The 18,925-nt window shown below is 36.6% G+C and overlaps 5 protein-coding genes and 1 non-coding gene across 6 annotated transcripts in view; 2 read left to right on the top strand and 4 right to left on the bottom strand.

Moving 5' to 3' along the window:
• Window positions 1-464: 464 nt before the first annotated feature.
• WICANDRAFT_90573 (uncharacterized protein) lies at window positions 465-1,442 on the bottom strand (the record flags this gene model as incomplete). The annotated part of the gene is made up of 1 exon (XM_019186244.1): window positions 465-1,442. A coding segment is annotated over exon 1 (666 nt), but the record flags the coding sequence as incomplete, so codon positions are not given.
• A 2,331-nt stretch (window positions 1,443-3,773) lies between these two features.
• Window positions 3,774-4,478, top strand: FMP41 (Fmp41p; the record flags this gene model as incomplete). The annotated part of the gene is made up of 1 exon (XM_019181573.1): window positions 3,774-4,478. The coding sequence occupies one exon, from the start codon at window positions 3,774-3,776 to the stop codon at window positions 4,476-4,478; it is 705 nt and encodes a 234-aa protein (XP_019040445.1).
• A 277-nt stretch (window positions 4,479-4,755) lies between these two features.
• PSD1 (phosphatidylserine decarboxylase 1) lies at window positions 4,756-6,387 on the bottom strand (the record flags this gene model as incomplete). Its single annotated transcript, XM_019183249.1, has 1 exon — window positions 4,756-6,387. The coding sequence occupies one exon, from the start codon at window positions 6,385-6,387 to the stop codon at window positions 4,756-4,758; it is 1,632 nt and encodes a 543-aa protein (XP_019040444.1).
• A 1,127-nt stretch (window positions 6,388-7,514) lies between these two features.
• On the bottom strand, window positions 7,515-12,558 carry APC1 (anaphase promoting complex subunit 1). Its single transcript, XM_019182561.1, has one exon. It carries the CDS (start codon window positions 12,395-12,397, stop codon window positions 7,880-7,882), a length of 4,518 nt encoding a protein of 1,505 aa, XP_019040443.1. The 5' UTR covers window positions 12,398-12,558; the 3' UTR covers window positions 7,515-7,879.
• A 136-nt stretch (window positions 12,559-12,694) lies between these two features.
• WICANDRAFT_t34 lies at window positions 12,695-12,806 on the bottom strand. Its single transcript has one exon. It is a non-coding gene; the product is annotated as a tRNA-Pro (tRNA).
• Window positions 12,807-17,364: 4,558 nt separating this feature from the next.
• Window positions 17,365-18,925, top strand: part of WICANDRAFT_104335 (uncharacterized protein) — a gene marked incomplete at its 5' end in the record, with an annotated part of 3,948 nt that continues 2,387 nt past the window's right edge. Inside the window, one exon of the mRNA XM_019180413.1 lies at window positions 17,365-18,919. Coding sequence (XP_019040442.1) covers window positions 17,365-18,919 — 1,555 coding nt within the window. The remainder of the gene's footprint in view (window positions 18,920-18,925) is intronic.

The raw sequence follows: 18,925 nt of genomic DNA, 5'->3' as shown, positions 1-18,925 counted from the left end.
CAACCTCTACAGGTCTAGTTTGAACCAATAATAAATTCTCACCAAACCCTCAAAACCCTTTTCCAATTTTATTTTTCCAAATACATCAGCTCAGCAGTTTAGTTTGGTTCCGGATTTAACAGGAACTTCTACATATTTTTTGTAATCCCTGCCAAAGAAAATTGAAAAACTGGTCTTGATTTAAAACCACATAAAACCCACCACTTTCCTGCCTTTCTAAAGGAATGAGTGTTCTTTGATGTTCAAATAATGCTTTCATTTGAGTTTGAGGAAACTGTTATAATGATATTAGGAAAACGTTAAGATAACATTAAGTGAAGATGGCTATTATTTCTCTTCCTGGTTCTAGAGTTCCTGAGCTGGAGTTCTTCATCAAAAATCTGCAGTGCTATTTTCTTTTGTATCCTTTGGTTTAGACTTCATGATTGATAGTTTGATTGGTCATATATAACCTTGCTGTTATGACTGAAGCTGCTACATGTTCTCAAAATTGGTCAAAATAGAAACAAACATTTCTTATGAAGTATAGATTAAAGACATCTAGTCAAAGCTAGGAACTAATTAGAAACAAATTGTTCTTGTCAAAGAAAATTAAAGAATCTTTTCAAAAGATTGAATCAAAATATCACTAAAGATCAATTGACTTAAGCTGGTAAGGCACCATTTTTCAATTGAGATAAGAATAAATCAATAGCAGCTAAAGCACCTGATAATAAAGCAACAACAACACCAACTAAGTTCAAGTGGAATAAGTTGTCCAAAACTTGGTTCAAAGTCCATAAGATTTTAGATAACAAAGTTTTCAAAGATTTCAATAAAGCATCTAAAGTTCTGTTTAAAGTGTCAGATAAACCAGAGTTTTTCAATAAACCATCTAATTTACCAACAGTGTCATCTAATAAGTCATTTAATGAATCAGCAACACCATCTAAACCAGTGGCTTGACCTAAGGTATCAACAACACCGTTAACAAATTCCTTGACAATTTCAACAACTTTGTCCAAAGTATCATGAGGAAGATCAGAAGTGGTTAATAATGAAGTAACTTCTTTCAACAAACCAGTAATGTTGGCAATTTCACCGGAAACAGCACCAATTGGATCTGGTAAGTTCAAACCAGCCAAGTCACCAGTTGGTAAAGAACCACCCAAGACACCAGTAAGACTACCAAGTTCACCAGTTGGAAGGTTACCTAAAGCACCAGTTGGAAGGTTTGAAACTGGTAATGAGGCAGATGGAATATCGACTGGAGCAGCAAAGACTGAGGTGGCTGCAATTGAAGCAAAAGCCAAGATTGATGAAGTTGAAAATTTCATTATTATTATAAATTGAATTGAACGAAGGTGAGATCTATTAGATGTTTGAAACCTTTGAAGATGTTGAAGGAAAACAAGAACAGAATTCTGGTTTGAAGGAGATATTGACGGTTATTTATATTCTTTTCCAGCTAGCAATTACTTTTGACCTTTCTTCGAGGGTATTTCTAGATCTCAAGAATTTGAAAAGGGTTGATATGTGGATCTCCATAGTCGAATTTCTATTGAGTATTACGTGAGTGTGTCTGATAATGTGCTAATTAATACCTTTACCTACACCAGCTTTTGAATTTCATAAGTTTTCAACCCTGATCGTTGTGTACAAATTCGAATGAAAATCAATGAATTATAGTGAATAGTGAATTGATAGTAGGCAAATATGTGTGCTCTATGCTCTATGTTGTGTGTAATTTGTATCGCTTTTCGAAATGAGGTAATTGTGTCTTCCAAATTCGTCAAGAGCCCTCAAAGAAGGTGAACATCCTTGAAGTTTTGGTTCAGGACATCAATTGTAGATGCCTAGGTCCACATGTTAAAGGTTGTGTATATCAGCATTCCAGTCCACAATTCACCGTGGTTTTTCCATTTTGTATACGCTATGTGTATCCTTCATCAACGCTTCCCATCGACCCCTGTATTTCCTCGAGGTACACTGGCTTGCAAGAAGACGCGTTATGCGCATTGTTTGAGACTTTGAAACGGACCCAAAAAAGTGACTTTATGCGGGTTTTTTTGGAGCGAATTTCTGCACAGATTGTCAATGGCGCTCATGCTGCAAAGTGCCTGGAGTAGATCACAGCGAGTTGCATGGTGGACAAGTTTAGTGGACAGTTAGATCATCAAGATTCACAACTAGCAGTCTAAACCATAACAATTTCAAGGCAGATGGTGTTTTTTCTATGAGAAATCTTAGCTCTCCTGAGATCTCTGTGAATTTCTGACAGGTTTGTATCTCGCAAAAGGCCAATTCAGGAAATGCTCGAGTTGTTTCGTGGAAGATTGAACTGTGTACAGCTTCATAGAACGTATAAGAAATCTTTATTAGCTAATTACTGAAAAGTGTGGGTCCTCTCAGGTGATTCTGTTGTACTCGCTTTGAAGGCTCCTCGAAGGAAATTTGGTTCGAGTACTTTTGTTGTTGGGTTTGAGTGTATCGAAATAAGTTTCTTAATTTGATTTTCTATTTCCCAAAAAGAGAGCTACTGATTCATAGACAGCGTTGTCGATTATTTTAGGAGGTGCTCTTCATGTAATTGTGGTGATATTTGTCGAGCCTCAGTCTAGCTAAGGTGTGAAAAATCTACTAGTGTCTCGTTGCCTCTACAACATATGTGGAGGCAAAAAAATAGCTCTCTTGAAGCCTTTAAACTCCATTGATTGAAATACTGATTAGCGAAATAACGCCATAGTTCAACCAATGAAAAATCTGGGTGGGAGCTAATTCAACTTTTAGATCATCAATAGACACATGAGCAGGATAATTTTCGAAAGATCGTAAGTCATGTCTATGCTTGAACTAATGCTTTTGGGAAATTTCGAGTTCACCTGAATTTGTTGAATACGCACGTACAGATACAAACCTTTGACCTTGACTGGGCTCAATTCATCATCTTGTATGTACCCATGTATAAACCTAGAGGCTCAAGATTTTTCAACGGGTATGTTGGAAAGTAAAAAGTACGGCTTGATATGTGGTGTAAATTTGGAAATTAGGGCTTGGGTTCACAATTCTCATGAGCATTTAATTGATTGAGACCCGCCATTTAGAACGTCCAAATTAGTGAAGTGAACTTAACCGCTTCTACTTCTTTTAGAGGATGGTTTGAGATCTATATCTATTAATCAGCGGTCCATGTGGTTGACTTTGGCTCAAAAATCTTCCTGGTTTGAGACTTCAAGCTCAAATAGTTATGGCAAATTTCAGAGATGTTGAACTTGAATTGACGATCTGAACATGGATTGAGCTCTCAAGTTTCAACTTAGTCCAACCTAATGGGTAGTCATAAAAGATGAGGCAGAAGTTAAGACTACCTTTGCCCTTTGGCATGATGAAGGCCAGGCAAGTGACGTTGAAGGGTCTATTCGCCACATGGCACCCAATGCTCATCAAGATGGACGTTTGGAAATTGAAAACGAAGAGTCTTTAAATTTGTATTTCTTTTGCATCATCACCAATTTTAGAAAGCTACACAGCTTTCCCTCGAGCATAGGCCACTTTCCTTGGTTTGATCCATTCTAGATAATGATTTGAGGTCTATTTTAATTGCCCCAGATTTTTCAGAATCTGGATAAAGAACCGGAACCGTTTGTTGTCCAAACCACCCGCGAATTTCTTCCAATCTTCGACGATAACGATCTTGAACAAAACTGAAGAACTTTGTCAAGTTTTCACCAAAACAAAAGTCAATCGAACTCGACTCAAACTGAGTGTGGCTGCTTCATATTTCAATCAGCACAATGTCTCTCTCATACATCAAAAATGCCGGAAAGATCCTATGTATCGGTCGTAACTATGTTGCCCATATAAAGGAACTAAACAATACAAAACCATCCCAACCATTCTATTTCCTAAAACCGTCTTCATCTATTCTTGAGCCAAATGCCGGACCAATATTGATTCCTCGTGGGACAGTTGTTCATCATGAAGTGGAATTGGCCGTTATCTTGAACAAAACGTTGAAAAATCTTGATCCAAATACTTTTACAAATCAAGATGCTTTAGACTCCATTGATGGTTATGCATTGGCTATTGATCTTACTGCTAGAAATGTTCAAGATGAAGCTAAGAAAAAAGGTTTACCTTGGTCTATTGGTAAAGGTTTTGATACATTCTTACCTTTATCCAAGTTCATCCCAAAGGAAAAATTGCCAGATCCTTATAAAGCTGAATTACATTTGGAGATTAATGGTGAGACAAAACAACAGGATTTAACTTCATTGATGATCTTCCCTATCCATAAGATTCTCAGTACAATGAGTAGTGTCATGACTTTGGAAAAGGGTGACATTATTCTGACAGGGACTCCTAAAGGTGTTGGTAAAGTCTTGCCTGGTGATCATGTTACTGCTGGTTTGACCTATGAAGGGGTCGAGATTGCAGAAGGAAAGTTGGATTTGGAAGTTGAACAAAAACCAGGGCCATATGAGTATAAGGAAACATGATAATTCATAGATAACTAACTAATCAGTTTGTTTGTTTTTAGGTGTACATTTTGATTTTCCAGAGTTTGAAAAAAATGTTGTGTGTATATAATATGTACTGAAAATTTCTCGTATAAACAACATGAACAATATTTAAAAACCAAAAGAACAAAAAACCTAATGTAATAAAACTTTTTTATAAAAATCAAAGAAGAACAAGAAACCAATTTCAAAAGAATGCATCATAATCATAATAAACTTAACTTGTATCACCATCTGGTGGAATATATTTTCAAAACTATTGGGAAGCAGTTCCTAAACTTTGACCCATTTTAACTTTTTGACCTTTTTCAATGTTGAATTTAAAGCTTTTAGGAGCCTCAAACACTAAAACAACAGTGGAACCCAACATAAATCCACCAACTTCTTGACCTTTGGTAACTGGATACCCACCTAATAAAGGACTCGCTTTTGAATAAGTTGCTTCATAACAGGTGTGCTTTTTGGTCTTCACTGGTTGGTCATTGGTATCTTTGTAATGTGGACTTTGATATCTGGTATTTGTTGTCAAGTCTTTATCAAAATTAACTTTGATACTACCAACATTTGTAGCACCAACTGGGGTCATACTGAAAAATCCATATTTCCAGTATCCTAATAAAGAAACTCTTTCATTCAAAACAAATAAGTTAGATAGAGTTCTTTGAAAATATGGAGCAACACTGTATAATTCACCAATAAAATGACGTCTTAATGTAACAACCCAGTCAGTTGGTGAATGGTATCTATGGTAATCGCCTGGGGCTAAGTAAATCACTGCGAAAAATAACTCTTTATCATCTTTCTTGATTGAAGATTTATCTTGAGTTAACTCATTGGCAACTTCTAAAACTTTTTTAGAGCCAACCTCAACTGATTTATCACCTTCTTCCTTATAGATGATTTTTTTCAAATGATGAACATTTTTACCTTCACCACCAAGTATATCATCTAATGAGTATGAAATTCCATTAATTTCAGCGAATTCGCCATGTCTTTTCAAAACTTCGGCTTCATCGTGATGGTCAAAATTGATTTGATGGGATGGAGCAGCTAACTTTGTATTTGTTGCATCACCTAAAAATGAATCAATGGAATAGGTCATACCTTTGACTTGCTCAATGTTACCATCATCTATGACACCAAATTGCAGGACTTTACCATCGCTTGGGCAGACTATATCAGAATCTTTAGCAATTGGTCTAACCCCATCTTTTAATTCCCTGTAGAAAAAATCACTTAAATTCTTGAAATTAGATAAGTCAGTTTCTTTAATCTCATCCAAATTGGCACCAAAACAATAGGAATAAAACTTGTAGCCAGGACCTCTCAACCAAACAGGTAAATCAATACTATTGATTTGGCCCCAAAGTCTTGAAATAGCATTCAAAGGTAGTGTGCTGTAACAGAAAAATTGCCATGAATGACTTGGTTTGATTTTTCTTTCTCCATCTTCGCTATCACTATCTGAGTCTTCATCACCTTGTCTAGATCTGGCTTGATGATATATTTTTGCAGAAACACCATAAAATATGAAACTGATTGAAAAAAGCGCAATATATTTGATCAACTGGTGTTTTGGTTGTGTAGTGTTTGTTGAGGCAGAACTTCCATTCAACTGGTTCTGATAGTATGTTTGCGAAAACTTCCTAATTGGGGGTAGCTTACCCTTGATGCCATTTTTCAACTGTGATCCATAATAGTATGTGTTGTAGTATAAAACATTTCTTTTAGGTCTTGGGATGGATGGAAAGGGATAATGTGAGTAAAATCTGGCAGCAGTTTTGGCTGTGGTAGATTGTGACAAATGGGTAGCAGCAGCTTGGGTTGCTCTAGTCAAAGGTTTAGATAAGTTCTCTACCGTGGTTGGATTTTTTGCATGTGAAAACATCTTTGTTTTGTAGCTCCTCAAGTTGCAAAAAAAAAAAACACACTACAGGTGATTGAAAAAACACGAGCCAAACGATCTGGGGAAGGAGTGAGAAAAGAGCGTCAAAGAGTCTGTAATCTGGACTGGTAAGGATTGTGGTACTGTAGTGAGTCTCACAAAAACATCAACTGGCTTATACTGGTCTTTCTGGGTGGTTTGGGAGATGTCTTGTGCTTGAGCGGTTAGCTTGGAGTTGATCGATTGTGTGAAGAAAAGATTCAGTTTTCAAAAAAAAATCTGAAAAAAAACAAAAACGGATGTGCACGTGATTGTGAGATTCGGTTTGGTGCAAAAAATATAATCCGAGGGCGTGTGTCAAATTCGTAATTTTCCAACGGTTTTGATACGTTCTTTCAATGAAGTTTCAGTAAAGAACAGGTATAAAGTGTGATCAGGGCTTTTGAAATATGATTATTGGTGTTTCAGGTACTCTGGGTGCCGGTAAAACAGAAATCGCTCGTTATCTTTCTTTTCAAGGGTTCAAATTCATTGATTTCAAAAGAGAATACAACTTGATACCCAATGTTGAAAATTTGAAATTGAACCATAGTGAATCATCAATCATTGCTGATAGAGAATTGAAACCTGAGATACTATTTGAGAGCTTGGAGGACCTTATAGACCATGTCACCAGAAACTGGCTAACAAATTTTGTCCTGACAGATATAACCACAATGGCTGAGTTGGATCAACTGAGCAAAAGACCTTTCTTTCTTCATATTTCAATTGATGCTCCTTTGAAAATCAGATATCAAAGACACAAGGCACATTATCCACAATTAACATTCACGGAATTCATAGAAACATCAGATTCTCAAGCCTATAATCAAGAAGCTTTAATTATAGAAGTTATCACCAAAGCATCAATCAAAATTATAAACGCCTCAACAATTGTGGAAAATCTTTATGTTCAACTCTCAGAATTAAACCTGCTAGACCAAACTCGTCTTCGTCCAAACTGGGATGCCTATTTCATGCGACTGGCTGACTTGGCTGCATTGAGAAGCAATTGTATGAAGAGAAGAGTTGGCTGTGTCATTGCACGCGATAAACGAGTAATTGCAACTGGTTACAATGGTACTCCAAGACATATGACAAATTGTAATGAAGGTGGTTGTCCCAGATGTAATAATGGAAATGGTTCAGGTGCTGCTCTGTCAACTTGTCTCTGTCTACATGCTGAAGAAAATGCTTTGTTAGAAAGTGGAAGAGATCGTATAGGTGATAACGCTGTGCTCTATTGCAACACTTGTCCATGTTTGACTTGCTCTGTTAAAATCGTACAAAGTGGGATAAAGGAGGTTGTTTACTCGTTAGATTACAGTATGGATGATACATCTTCAAAAGTTTTGAAGGCTGGTGGTGTTATTTTAAGGCAGTATACTCCACCAAAAGATGGAATAGTTGTGTAAATATAAATAAATAATGCATTGATTTTCTTTACCTTCCTCTTTCAAATTGAATGCATTAGTGACCAAAGTTGGACTTTTAGGTTATCAACAAGCTCTAAAGTCAAGTAAAATGTATCATTTTCACTTAAAATCTTGTCATAATATGCAAAAATCAATTTCAAATTCCATAAATCACTGATATTCTTAGGTTCTTGCACAATATGGTTCAACTCTATCTGTTTATCAATTATATTTGACTCAAATTGCAATTCATTTGGATCATCTAATAATGATAACACCTCATTTTTATTGAATCCATCAAAAATGCTTAGTTTAAGAAGTCTATTCCCATGTTGGTTATTTTTTTCAAAGTTTTTATTGATTTCAGTAAGTATCAATTGGACTGATCTTCTCAAGACTTTAATGTTTCTCTTTTTGTAAACAAATAACTCCAAATTTGGTTTCAACTTTGATAAATCATTAATTTCAAGTTTGAAATATTCATCAGATAATGTGGAAATGCTGTTGATCATGAATAAATTTGGTAATAGACAAGGTGTTTTAGAATCATAACTCGTACCATCAACCAATTCAATGTTAACTTCCTCTTGTATTGGTCTTGAAGTTTCAACATCACGGACAACAAGACATCTCGAATCAATAGAAAGTGACCAAAAATGACGAAGAGCTTGTAAATGAACTTCTGGATCATCATTATCACAATGTGGAAACAGGGGGTATATCGATGTGACTAAAGCAGCAACTGCAAAATTTGATGATGTGTTGAAAGCATATTGACCACCACCAAGGAACAAAAATCCTAACGCCATATTAACTGCCATAAACTTGCCGTAAGCATTCTGAGGTTCAGTAGTTTCAACTTTCCCATGCATAATTCGAAGCCTTCTGAAAGTTTCTAAATCTCCAGTTGCTGCCATTATTATGGAGCAAGATAACGCTAAGATCATTTGAGTTTGTGTCAATACTTTACTTCTTGCCTTCACTTCAAATGAATAATCATCATGGTCTAATGAGTCAAGCTCGCAGGTAATTTTATCATAAAACTCTAGAATTGAGTCTCTTGCAGTATTATCAGAAGTTGAAGCATATTTCACTCCTAAGGACAAACACAACCCTGAGAGAACATGGAAATAGTTAGCATTATCACCATCACCTCTTACCAACGGTTGAGGGATTTGTGAAGCAATCCAATCAGAAGTATTACCAATATAATCCCACATTATCAAGTTCCTGCTCAAAACTCTCAAAAGCAAAACATCTGGCCTGATGTAGTCCAACAGTTGCTCCGTATCTGGAATTTGAAGCTTCTTTGCAACAACTTCGTTGTTAGTTTTCAAATAGATGAATGCCAAACCTAGAATAGCCCCAGACATTGATTTATCAAATGCTTCTTCCGATTGAACATCCTTCATAAACGTTGAAATTGACAAAAGTTTATCCACTATATGAGCATCATTGAGACCTTTAAGGTCATCACCTTTTCCCAAATTGACATACCCCAATGCTATTCCAGCAGCTAGTCTATAACTTTCTTCTGCAACCTCTTTTTCATCAACTACAACCATTCCTGTTACTTGAGATAACAAGATCTCACTCATTCTTCTGTGCTGTGTTTCCAGATATAGCAAACCAATTCCAATTAGACCAGCAGTTTGAACTGGAATAGATACAATTAAGTCACTTGCACCCTGTGGCAACAATGCAACAACGTGGACACTCAACACTTTTGTTAATTTAACATCCATTGTACCTCTCAAACTTGCACTCATCCCGAGAAGTAGTCCGACACTTGTAAATGCATGTTTGGGGCCTAAATAATTGAAAATATTCCACTCCTCAAGAGACTTCAAATGCCCATTGAGACCTAGACCAAGTAGAAAACCACCATGTTGTGAATTGAGTTCGTGTGGTTTGTTGAAAACAATCCAACTACCAGTAATACCTTTGGCGTCTCTTGAAATGCTCAAACCCGTTGAAGCACCGTTGTGGAAATGGCCCCATTGAAGAGCATTCTGGTTAATAAAATCAGCTTCAAGAGTAACTGTTGCATTCTGAGGTTGGATCAATGTGTTGAAAGTAATCTTTGGTACTAAAAATTTTTCTGTCATCAAGGGGACCTTACTTGAATAAAGCAGTGATGATCTTCCTAGTGGAACAGTAAGGTTCCTAATGCATGCCACAATTGCTATCTCTTTTTGTCTCAAAAGTAATTCATTTTCTAGAATTGTGCTTGAATATCCAGACATGAAGGCTTGAATCTTTGATGTTTGAAGCATTTTTGAGGCCTCGTAAAATCTCCGATCTTCTGAAAATATCAATTTGGTAACATTAAATCTGTCATACTCTACCGGTGCAATTGTCTCTGCTGGATCATTTATCGATGTTGTGATCTGGTGCACATCTTTAAGTTGCTGATTTTGGTAAGGTTGAACCAGAAGCCTGTTTTGAAAAATATCATCTGGAGAGTGAAGTCTTTTCAAATCTTTTCTTTCGATTAAATCAAACTGAACAAACTCCTCATCTATTCCAGACACGTACTCTTGACAAAATGTGATGGCTTCACTCAAAGGAATGATGATACCCAATGGGAATGTATCGAGATCAGCCCTGCCTATATTGTACTCCGACATCATATTGAGAATATCCTTTGGGGTGAATTCAGACCTTATAATAGCCTCAAATAATCTCAATACATAGAACGTTCTTGGTGTGAGCTGTTCATCTAATTGTTCACTCTCTTGTGCTAGTTGTGAGAAAGTGATAAATGGGACAATATCAGATTCAAATAACGATGTTAATGATTTCATCAAATCAGGTGGGTCTTCTAATAATTGGCGTTGAGGAAATTTGATAGACCTGTTAAGTTGCTCCAAATTGAAACCATAATACATATACCAAGCTTCAGACCAGCTCATCCAAAGTGTCACCTGAGAAAGAAGTAATCCTAAATCATCAACAACTTTTGTGTTAAGAATATTTAATGCCAAATCCTCCCGTATCAAATGCAATGCTAACACTATACTTGGAGCCATATCTTTTAAGTTGAAACCATCTTCTATAGCTTTTTTCTGAAGAGCCCCAATTTTGGATAGGTTTTCCGAGACTCTATTGTTTGCATCCACATCATCTGGAGTAACTGAGATTGGAACAGTACAAGCTAAAATGGTCATAATAAATGCGTCCCATTCATCCTCAACAATAGCAAAAGAATTTATCCAAGTCAACCATATATAACTGAATGTATAAGAGTTTGTCAAATATTTCAATGCATTCAAACAATCTTCAATTACCTTTACGCTTGGCTTGAGTGTAAGATTATAATTGAGAATATTACCCGTGATACTTCTAGCAATCAATTGTGGGCCTAAACAATCATATAACTTCACGATTTGGTCAGTTGGAAAGAAGACACTAGTGCTCAAGTTCAAAAAGGGGTTGAGTAACACCAATCTATTGTCTTTAGACAACAATATAATGAAGCCAGGAAGCGTGCATCGAACAAAGTCAGTATATTGATCTGAAAGCTTAACTGAAGTCATAATTTTGGTTATAGTAGCAGAGCCGTTGGGTGAATCAAAGATTAATGCTTCAAAAAGACTAGAGTCTGCACTCTTTATTATCACCGCCTCTTTATGTCCAAAGACAATTGATTTTGCGTCTATGAATTTGTGAGTAGGGTTTCCATTTAAACTCAAGCTCTCAATTTTGGTCAATATTGCATCTTTCCTCAAAGACTCTAAACCTGAGGAAGATGTTCCTATGTCGGCTGACTTTGTGGGATTGTTAAAATCGTATGAGGCCATTCTATCAATAGATAAAACCCCTGTATGAGAAATTGATCTTTTCTTCCCTACCTCGATTTCACCACCTTGTACATCATTCGAATCATCGTGAACGCTGACTCGTGATGGCTTTCTATGTGTTGATGGCTTTCTTCTGGAATTACTTGGGTTTAACGTTGATAAAGAATTGTTCAACTTGTGTAGAAACCTTGTGTGATAAATGTTCAGAGTACTCTTCTGTGCATCAAAAGTAATGGTGATCAAGTGTTTTGAGGACTCTGGAAAAAGAACAATTCTTTCATCTTGTGAAATGGATGAGGTGGAAGAAGGGACTAGGCAACCAAACTCTGACATGGGACCAGTCATGGTGATGAAAGGATTAAATGAACCCCCAATTTTTTCAATCACAACCCCATTTTCATATGGAAACCCATTCAGTATCTTGAAGGGGAAACTAAGAGTGTAAGATCTTCCACTTTCATAGTAAATGTAAACCATCTCCTCTAAAAGTACGACTAAAACCGTTTCAGTGGTAGTACTCGATTTTGCATTTTTGGAGGTTTCAAAGTGAGTGAAAAATGCATTGGTAATCTCAGTATCATATTCGAGCTTTCTGGCTAGTAAGTCACCTCTATACCAGAGCAATGTCATACCTTTGATGGCTAACATCTCTTTTGCTGATGATAAAGTGATACGCGTTTCATTTTGATCATTCGACAGATGTGACAGGTCTGAATCGAATTTAAGGTCAGACAGCTGTATACTGGGGAGATCCATTTCTATAAAGCACCTGGGTACCAGCCGCCCTGCTTTTTGTTGATGAGGTGTTGGTTAATTGTAGATTAAAAGTAGTGCTCTTCTGTGAACTCTGTTTATTTTTCGCCCGCGCCAAAACTGCGTACCCGTGTCAAATTGGCAGTTCTTCGTATTCTGTATATAAAACTGTACTAAGATATGCCTTCCTGGCTATCTTCGAACCGAAAAAAATACAGAATCCATAAATTGGATGTCCAATTTATCGAATTAAGCAATAAATTCCCCTAAATTACTTGAAAATTTGGCAAAAAAAATTTAGGGCCGAGCAGGGAATTGAACCCTGGGCCACTCGCATGCTTTTGTAGTACTTAAATCAGGTGTAACCCAATCTTCGCCCAAAGCGAGTATCATACCACTAGACCACACGGCCGTAATTTATTTTATAAAAAATGCAATGTTTTCAGCATGTCACGCTTACTGATTAGATAATATAAATAAATTGAAAACCTGTTCTAACGTTAAGTGAATCCGAAAGCGAGGGAGTTTTAGTGGGTATGCCTAAATGTATACAGGTGAATCCCACACTGTTCCAGTATTTAATTATACTGGTTCGTGCTTAAAGCATTTTTTCCTTGTAGTGCATAATGTTATTGTTGTATACAAAAAAAAAAATAAACGTTTGTATACGAAAAAAAAAAAGTGACAATGATAACTTTCGCCAAATCACAAATAAACAAATACAATTCAAAGAATTATTACCTTGGATCGTAAATTACAAGAAGAACAATATTGAAATGATAGAAAACAGTTGTGACACAGCTTTATTAGCCTTTTTGATGCATCTAAGATTCAATTAGAATCACAAATTAGAGTGCAATTTTTTTAGATAAGTGAATTTGTAAATGAGTATAAGTGAAATAAACGTTATTAATGTATACAAATTAAAAAAAATAATCATTATAAACGACGTTAATTGTATAATATTATAAATAAAAATCATTAGAATATAATTATTTTTTTTTTTTTTAGTTGATGTATTTGATGAACTTGGATGAGGAATGCAATTACGCACGAACCGGTTGGATTGTAGGCTTCTCGCTATGTTGGAATTCAGGCTTCCTTATAATATCCTTCTCAGCCAACTGAGAAACCTATTCTCCACCACGGAACAGTGTGGGACTCAAAAATCATTAGATTTTCAAAAGAATTAGTGATGTCGACGTCTCCATGAATTAATATATTGAAGAATTGAAAAATCATCATTAGATCAATATAAATATAACAAATTAAAAAAATCATAATTAGATTTTCAAAAGATCAAGTGAGATTGTCGACGTCTGATCCATGAATTAATTATATGAAGAATTGAACATTCAATAATTGAACTATTTATAATTGGATTAGAAGCACTTGAACGATATAATATTTCCCTTAATAATAATTAGTTGAAAATATTCGAAACTAGGACGTACGCGGTATACTAATATTGTTTTTAAAATTTTTTAATATTGACGTACCTCATGATGATAGACGTATATATTGACGTACATATATATTAATTATAAAATGCTAAAATAAATATGTACAAATTAATATATATTTCACTAGTGGAGACTGGAGACTCAGACGACGTCTATCTTAAAAGCTGTATAATATAATTTACATGAATCCAAGCGGTCTTCGTGCGCACATGACTTAATATATTAATTGCATTCCTGATCATCCAAGTACGATCATCATGCATGATCAAATATAATATAAACAATATCTCATGAGCTAAAAAAAGTTAAAAAAAAAATTATAATTATAAGAGAAGCACTAGCGCCTAGGATTACGTCGAATATTAGGATCAATAGATCATCTAGCTGCTAATTTAGGGCTGCACCATGAGCAGCTACGTCTAATTCTATAATATTTATTTTCAGGCCGTTCATATTAAAGCAGCTAATTAATTCATGCTCAGCTCCTAATTATTTTATAAGCTACGTCTAGTGGTTCATTCACCTTATAAGATCAATCAACAGCTTATAAACAAACCATTAATATAGGCCGACTTCATCGACATGAAGAAAAGTACTGTTAGGAATTAATATATATATTATTTCTTGGGGATTTTCACAAATTTACAAATATTGTAATTCTAATTATAACAATAGCCTTTTTAATTATAAGTTCATTAATCTAGCTAATAAATAACATTAGAGCATGAGCATGACTAGTACCAACAACGTCAATAATAAGGATTTTATATTAAATATTATCAGTTTTTGAGTCTAGCTAGTGAAGGAAACGACGTTCATGATCGATAAGTGTCACTTGCAACAGATCAAATATGGAAGGCAGACGTGTGTATTGGTTTGATGCATATTTTCCACTCCATCATCAAGCCCACAGCTGTAACATCTAAGCTTCCAAGGCATACAACTGAAATGCACCTCCTTCCACTCGAACCACTGTTGTTTATCAAGTTGAAGCGTTGAATCTCACGAGTTAAGGCTCATTAATTTGGACGTTAAAGCAATTTAGCTAGAGGTTAAGGCATTTATTTTTGTGAATTGTACCCTGAGAAGTTCAAACTTCACACTAAATTCAAATTCCCGAGCTGCCAAAGCTGTCCTGGTCAAGTACGCATTGGATTTGCGGAGGCACACTGCAGACAGCTCATGCATACATATTTGTGTGGCACATAGACGAGGCATGTTAATGTGAGCATATGGATGGTCTAAACTTTAAAAGTTGCACGCAGAAGATCTTTACAACTGTCTAAATGTTCAGACAGTGTTGTTCACCAGTATATATACATACACTGTGTTTATAGACACGTTAATAAAAAGCTTGATTCAAAACGCAAGACTCTATATATTAGCTAAGTAGTGCTAACGTAACTATGTAGCAGCTATATAATCAATTTAAGCGTAAATATAGGAAGCTGTTACATAAAACAGAACTGGCCTTCGACCAATTTAGTAGGATCTTCGATAAGTATCCTTGTCATTTAGGCCTTATGTCAAGGTAATGTGGCGCTTGAACTAGGATTTGCCAGCGCCAATGATTCAAGTCCCACTTGAGACTCCAAAAGATGTTTCTCTTTGTTCCTTTCAAGAGCATAGATATCTTTTCTATTACTTGCAAAATGTTACTGAGTATTCCAAGTGTAGCCCACGAACGCGGTTTTTGACCTCATGAGTCCTGACGTCCTGACTCAGCTCAGTCCTCCAACATTCCCAGGATTTAACAACACGGTACAGTACTATTTTAAGCTTTAAGCTTTCAGCTTTAGACAATCATGTTTCTGAACGTTTTATAAAAAGTTAGGCGACAACTTTGCACATGTACATGTAATATGTATTATGTATGTATCTTTCGACGCTGAAGCTCTGCTCATGCCAAAGGTGGAAGGAAATTGACCAATATGGTACAGGGCTTGAATCTTTCCACAATAACATACAAGCCATGTACTAACTTTTAACTCGCCCTTTGTGATTTTTGAAGAAATGAATGTGTAGTTAGCAAAGCTAATTCTCTTTTAATGACTCGGATCTGAGTGTATCATTTGCCCAAGCACAAACTTATTTGACAAACACCAGCTAGCTCAGATTTGGAAGCTGATGCTCCAGTCCACAAATGTAACAAATTCTGGCAGACAGTTAAACTCAACATTGGGTACACTCTGTTTCAGTGTATCAATTGATATCTGAATTTTAGCATATGACTGGGTCCTAAAACGCCAATCAACTAAAAGCTTTCATTTACCCAAAAGGGTAACAAAGCTTGATCCCAATTAGTCGCGAGCTCTTCCCTTTCTATCCAACGATAATGTAAATCACCACACACTTACATTTAACGCATGTAATTTTCCTTGAAAGTTGAACAACCTGTCGATCCAAACTTCCATCCAATCTCTTTGAGGCCTTTGCTTACATAAGGTTTTTTTTTTTTTTGCTGAAAAAATACACAAAATCCAAAGATGTACGTCCATGGCCCAATCATATTTCAGAACGTATATTAATCATTTCACAAATTTCAGTCTTGAGATGAATGCTTTTAGTGGTTCAACACGCAGGTGCCAATCGAAGGCTTTGTTGGTCGGAACTGGTGTGCAGCAGCTTGTGAAGTTTCGCGTTTTTTTCAGTTGTATTATTGTTTCAAATGAGACGTCCAACTGACTAGTGAAGGTAAATTCAAAAGACGCGCCCTAGTAACTGTTCAAGGTTCAGGGCCTGTACATACACTTAGACTATAAATGGCTATTCTTCAACTTGAAGGGGGTGTCTTTGATTTATTGTGTGACTTCCTCAAACCAATCAAGAAAGTCATGGGAATTAAGGTGCTTTTGAAAATTGAGATTAACATTTCATCTACTTATGGTACACGGAACTATTTGAATAATTACAGAGAAACTGCTCTCAAGTTTAGTCAAAGACTTCATGCTAAGTCCAACAATAGGCTGCAAGAGCTGTATTTATATTACCACAATGGGTAAATACTGAAGACTCAAGAACTGATGGACCATGGTTCAAACTTCAGTGGTGCAGATCATCGCTTGATGAAGTATAAGTGGATGCACGAAAATTTCGCTTGAGCATGATACAGACTCAAGAGTTGGCTGACAGTGCAGATACTCAACAAGGCCTCACTTTCAACTTTGTTTCTACACCACTCCTTGACCTTTACCAACAAGTACATACTCAAAATGGTTAACTGAAGGACGTCAATGATGTCTTCAACATACATTTGCTTCTGAGTGATCGTCAGTTGGAATACAAGAGCCATATGAGGAAAGTTTCTATGTTCATTTATCCCATCAAGGAAGAAAAGTCAAGGCAACATCACCAACGCGCTCTTTGAGAATGTTATAAAAGGATGTCGTTTTCGTCAACTTTTTCATGAGCTGTTGAAGTTTATTATCACTCATCAATTGGCTCTGTTGTTGGTTACTTTTACACCTACCTTCGCTTGATCTGTTCAGTTATTCCCCAACACCAAAGATGAAGTTCACCAGCTTCATTACGCTATTTTTTATTGGGTTATTCCAAAATGTTTTGGCTCAAAGCTCTTCAGCTTCACAAAGTGGATCCACCATTCAAGGTATCGCTACTGTTTCAACTCCAATTGGTTTCACCTCAACTGCTAGTTCCAATTGCTACTTCACCTCTCAAACTGGTACAATTCATGAAAAAACCTACAAGGCTTACTATGACGTTAGTGGTACAACTACTGGTAGTGGTTTATCTAGATCTCGTGTTCTAACTCTAACATGGTTCTTTGAATTTGATGAGCCAATTGACGCTGAATCCTTTAAATTGACAAATTTGGGTTTGGAAAACTCAAACTTCCAAGGTTCAGTTAACTTGGAAGATGGTACCTTCCTTATTTCATATGATGTTACTATGCCATACTTGACCTTCATCACTTCCATTCTTTCTTATTGTGCTTTAGATTATGTTGGATTCACATTTCAAAACACAGAGGACAACCAAGACTCATACTACTCATTCTATGTCGGTGTTGCTGGTTCTGTTTTGGGTAACACTTTACAACAAACTGTTTGTAACGTTGTTACAATTGGTGACTGTCCGGTTTACACAAACGCATTAGAGTTTGATTGTAGCATCTTGGGTAGCTTTTTGGATTGTGATGATACTACAACCATTTCAATTGGTGAATCTACAAGCTCATCATCTAGCTCTTCATCAACCTCATCAGTTGTTTCAAGCTCTTCATCAGCCCCAGCTTCCTCATCAGCTACTGAAACTTCATCAGCCCCAGCTTCCTCATCAGCTACTGAAACTTCATCTGCTCCAGCCTCCTCATCAGCTACAGAATCATCATCAGCCCCAGCTTCAAGCTCAGCTACAGAATCATCATCTGCTCCAGTCTCCTCATCAGCCACTGAAACTTCATCAGCTCCAGCTTCATCATCTGCTACAGAGTCATCATCTGCCCCAGCTTCAAGCTCAGCTACAGAATCATCATCAGCTCCAGCTTCATCATCTGCTACAGAGTCATCATCTGCCCCAGCTTCAAGCTCAGCTACAGAATCATCATCAGCTCCAGCTCCATCATCTGCTACAGAATCATCATCAGCTCCAGCCTCCTCATCAGCTACAGAATCATCATCTGCTCCAGCAACCTCATCTGCTACAGAATCATCTTCTGTTCCAGCCTCCTCATCAGCTACAGAATCATCATCTGCTCCAGCTTCAAGCTCAGCTACAGAATCGTCATCTGCTCCAGCTTCAAGCTCTGCTACAGAATCGTCATCTGCTCCAGCTTCAAGCTCAGCTACAGACTCATCATCTGCTCCAACCTCAAGTTCATCAGCTACTGCTACCAATACTGGATCTGCTACCAACACAGCTACTGGCTCTGGTTCTAACACTGGCTCAGCTACCAACACAGCTACTGGTACTGGCTCTAACACAGACTCTAACACAGGTGCTTCATCAACTGGTAGTGGTAACGGTGGTAATGGTGGTAATGGATCCAACACTGGCTCCAACACTGCTACAAACACAGGTGCTTCATCAACTGGTAATGGTGGTAACG

The sequence above is a fragment of the Wickerhamomyces anomalus genome (genome assembly GCF_001661255.1).
Source record: "Wickerhamomyces anomalus NRRL Y-366-8 unplaced genomic scaffold WICANscaffold_2, whole genome shotgun sequence".
NCBI lineage: Eukaryota > Fungi > Ascomycota > Saccharomycetes > Phaffomycetales > Wickerhamomycetaceae > Hansenula > Hansenula anomala.
This window is presented reverse-complemented; position numbering and strand designations above follow the sequence as displayed.